Below are 2,681 nucleotides of genomic sequence, written 5' to 3' on the forward strand. Positions count from 1 at the left end.
AGATCTGCCGACTCTACCTTCCAAGCGTTGGGATTAAAAGTGGGTACCAGCACCTCCAGGATATGTCTGTAATTTTATTTTATAAATGATACTTTTATTTTATTTTATGAAACTGGAAATATGGCTCAGTTTTTAACAGCACTGGCTGTTTTCTCATACACCCAGCGCCCATAGGGTAACTCTTAACTGTCTTTAACTAAAGTTCCTGGGTATCAGATACCCTCACACAGACATTCATGCAGGCAAAACACCAATGCACATGAAATAAAAACATTTTAAAAGTTACACTTTAAAAAACATTAGTTGGTCAGGCATTGTGACATCACCCATGAACTTGGTAGGCACGATCAGGAGGATTCTAAGTTCAAGGTCACTCTTGTCAACACAGGGAGACCCTGTCTCAATGATCCAAAAGGAAAACAGTGGCAGAAAGTGCAAGCAGCACACATGGCTGACCAGAACCTCTCTGCCATGAACTGTTCAGCATCCTTCCTGAGACACCACACACAATACATCCACTAGTCTGCTCACTGTGCTACTGAAGAGGTGAAGCCACTGTGGAGAACAATTTCAAAATGTTCGTGCTTTTGCTAAGACCTCTGCCCTATTTCTCTGTAATTCTAGTTGTCCAGTCTTCACCAGCATTCCCAAGTTTGAGGATTTAATCATCTTTGTCTGCTCATAGTCCAATGGGAGGCAGCAACCGGTCGAGCATCTCGGAATTTCTCCTCCTGGGACTCTCCAAGGATCCCCAGCAGCAGCGGCTCCTCTTCCTGCTCTTCCTCACCATGTACCTGGCCACTGTCCTGGGGAACCTGCTCATCATCCTGGCCATCGGCACAGACTCCCGCCTGCACACCCCTATGTACTTCTTCCTCAGCAACCTGTCCTTCGTGGATGTCTGCTTCTCCTCCACCACTGTCCCCAAGATGCTGGCCATGCACACACTCGGGACTCAGGCCATTTCCTTCTCTGGGTGTCTCACACAGATGTATTTTCTCTTCATGTTTGTGGACATGGATAATTTCCTGCTGGCTGTGATGGCCTATGACCGGTATGTGGCCATCTGCCACCCTTTACACTACACAACAAAGATGACCCAAAAAGTTTGTGTCCTGATGGTGGCTGGATCGTGGGTCACGGCCAATCTGAATGTCCTATTACACACTCTGCTCATTGCTCAGCTCTCATTCTGTGGGGACAATGTCATCCCTCACTTCTTTTGTGATGCGACTCCCCTCCTGAAACTGTCCTGCTCTGACACACACCTCAATGAGCTGATGATCCTTACAGAGGGAGCTGTTGTCATGGTCACCCCATTTGTCTGCATCCTGATCTCCTACATCCACATCACATCTGCTGTCCTGAGAGTCTCTTCCCCAAGGGGAAGATGGAAAGCCTTCTCCACATGTGGCTCCCACCTGGCTGTGGTCTGCCTCTTCTATGGCACCATCATCGCCGTGTATTTTAACCCCACATCTGCACATTCATCTGAGAAGGACAGGGCAACCGCAGTGCTGTACACAGTGGTGACCCCCATGCTGAACCCGTTCATCTACAGCCTGAGGAACAGGGACCTGAAAGGGGCTCTCTACAAAGTAGTCCACAGAATGACCTTTTTTATTTACTGTGAATATTTGGTCTGATCTTTGTTCCCTATCACGTTTCTGAGTTGAGCACAATTCAGCAACTGGACTGTGTTAGGCTCAGTCAAAAGCAATTATTTCTTTTTAGGGAACTCTCATTCACCAGGTGCCAGATAGAATTACCAAATAATGTGTCATGGTCTAGCTCTGTCTTGCTTTTGTTTTTTCTTTTCTTTTTTTTTTCATGAGTTGATTTCTTTGTAGCTTTACAATTTGTCCTGGATCGACTCTCGACTCAGCAGAGGAGTGAAGACCCACTGGCAGTGCCGATCTCTCTAGGACAATTTTCAAGAACTTTAGCTCTCTAAACGGGCAGAATATTCCTTGATCATATCGGTGGTACCCGTCTGTTTCCTTGTGCAAACTGTGATATGATCCTGACCAACTGCTCAGAACCCATCTCTACTCGGTTCTCATTTGCCACCGGTAGAGCGTTTCTTTTTAACAAGGTAGTTAACTTGCAGGACAGTGATTTGAAGATTGGGTCATGCTCACTGGCTGCCACATGGTTTGAGATGTGAGCTGCAACTGGGGTGGATCTGTGAGTTTGCTACTGCAGACAGTCAGCGTTACAAGGAAGATCGTGCGATCGTGGAACGTGCAGTAGTTCAAGAGAGTGAAGGCTTTGAAGAGAATGTTTTGTCTGATAACTCTTGAAGAAAAAAGATAAATCCATCTTTTCCCAGGTCTCCTTCACTGAAAATAGAAATCTACTTACACACACCGTTACCTTAGCATCAGAGTCAGTTTCATGAACTGCAGACAAGAGGGTGTGAGAATCTGAGATGAAACCTTTTTTCTTCCTTTCTTTTAATTTGTGCTTCCTATCCAACAGCAGTTTGTAGAGAGAATTTTTGCAGGTACCATTAATTTTTCTTTTTGTTTACACCTTGAGGCAGAAGAGTCTGCAGTTATGTGGTGGGCTGTGTGAGGGGAAACTTGACCCCTACAGTGAAAAGGAGTGTTTTGTGTATATTTCGGATGAAGAATATGTCAAGAACATGGTTTTTAAGCTTATTTGGGCTTCCTTTTAAA

At 45.3% G+C, this 2,681-nt stretch overlaps 1 protein-coding gene and 1 pseudogene across 1 annotated transcript; both read left to right on the forward strand.

Annotated features, from left to right (window-relative positions):
- The first annotated feature begins 377 nt into the window (after positions 1–377).
- LOC146892841 (olfactory receptor 1f45-like) lies at positions 378–1,959 on the forward strand. Its single transcript, XM_085694667.2, has one exon. The coding sequence runs from the start codon at positions 690–692 to the stop codon at positions 1,644–1,646; it is 957 nt and encodes a 318-aa protein (XP_085550793.2). The 5' UTR covers positions 378–689; the 3' UTR covers positions 1,647–1,959.
- LOC146892842 (protein yippee-like 5 pseudogene) lies at positions 1,776–2,303 on the forward strand (annotated as a pseudogene).
- The last annotated feature ends 378 nt before the right edge of the window (positions 2,304–2,681 follow it).

This window comes from Myodes glareolus, chromosome 9, assembly GCF_982192425.1.
Source record: "Myodes glareolus chromosome 9, mMyoGla1.1, whole genome shotgun sequence".
In the NCBI taxonomy this organism is placed as follows: domain Eukaryota; kingdom Metazoa; phylum Chordata; class Mammalia; order Rodentia; family Cricetidae; genus Myodes; species Myodes glareolus.

Bases quoted from the DNA above. Each gene is read 5' to 3' on its own strand.
- LOC146892841 (XM_085694667.2), top strand. From the start codon at position 690: ATGGGAGGCAGCAACCGGTCGAGCATCTCGGAATTTCTCCTCCTGGGA.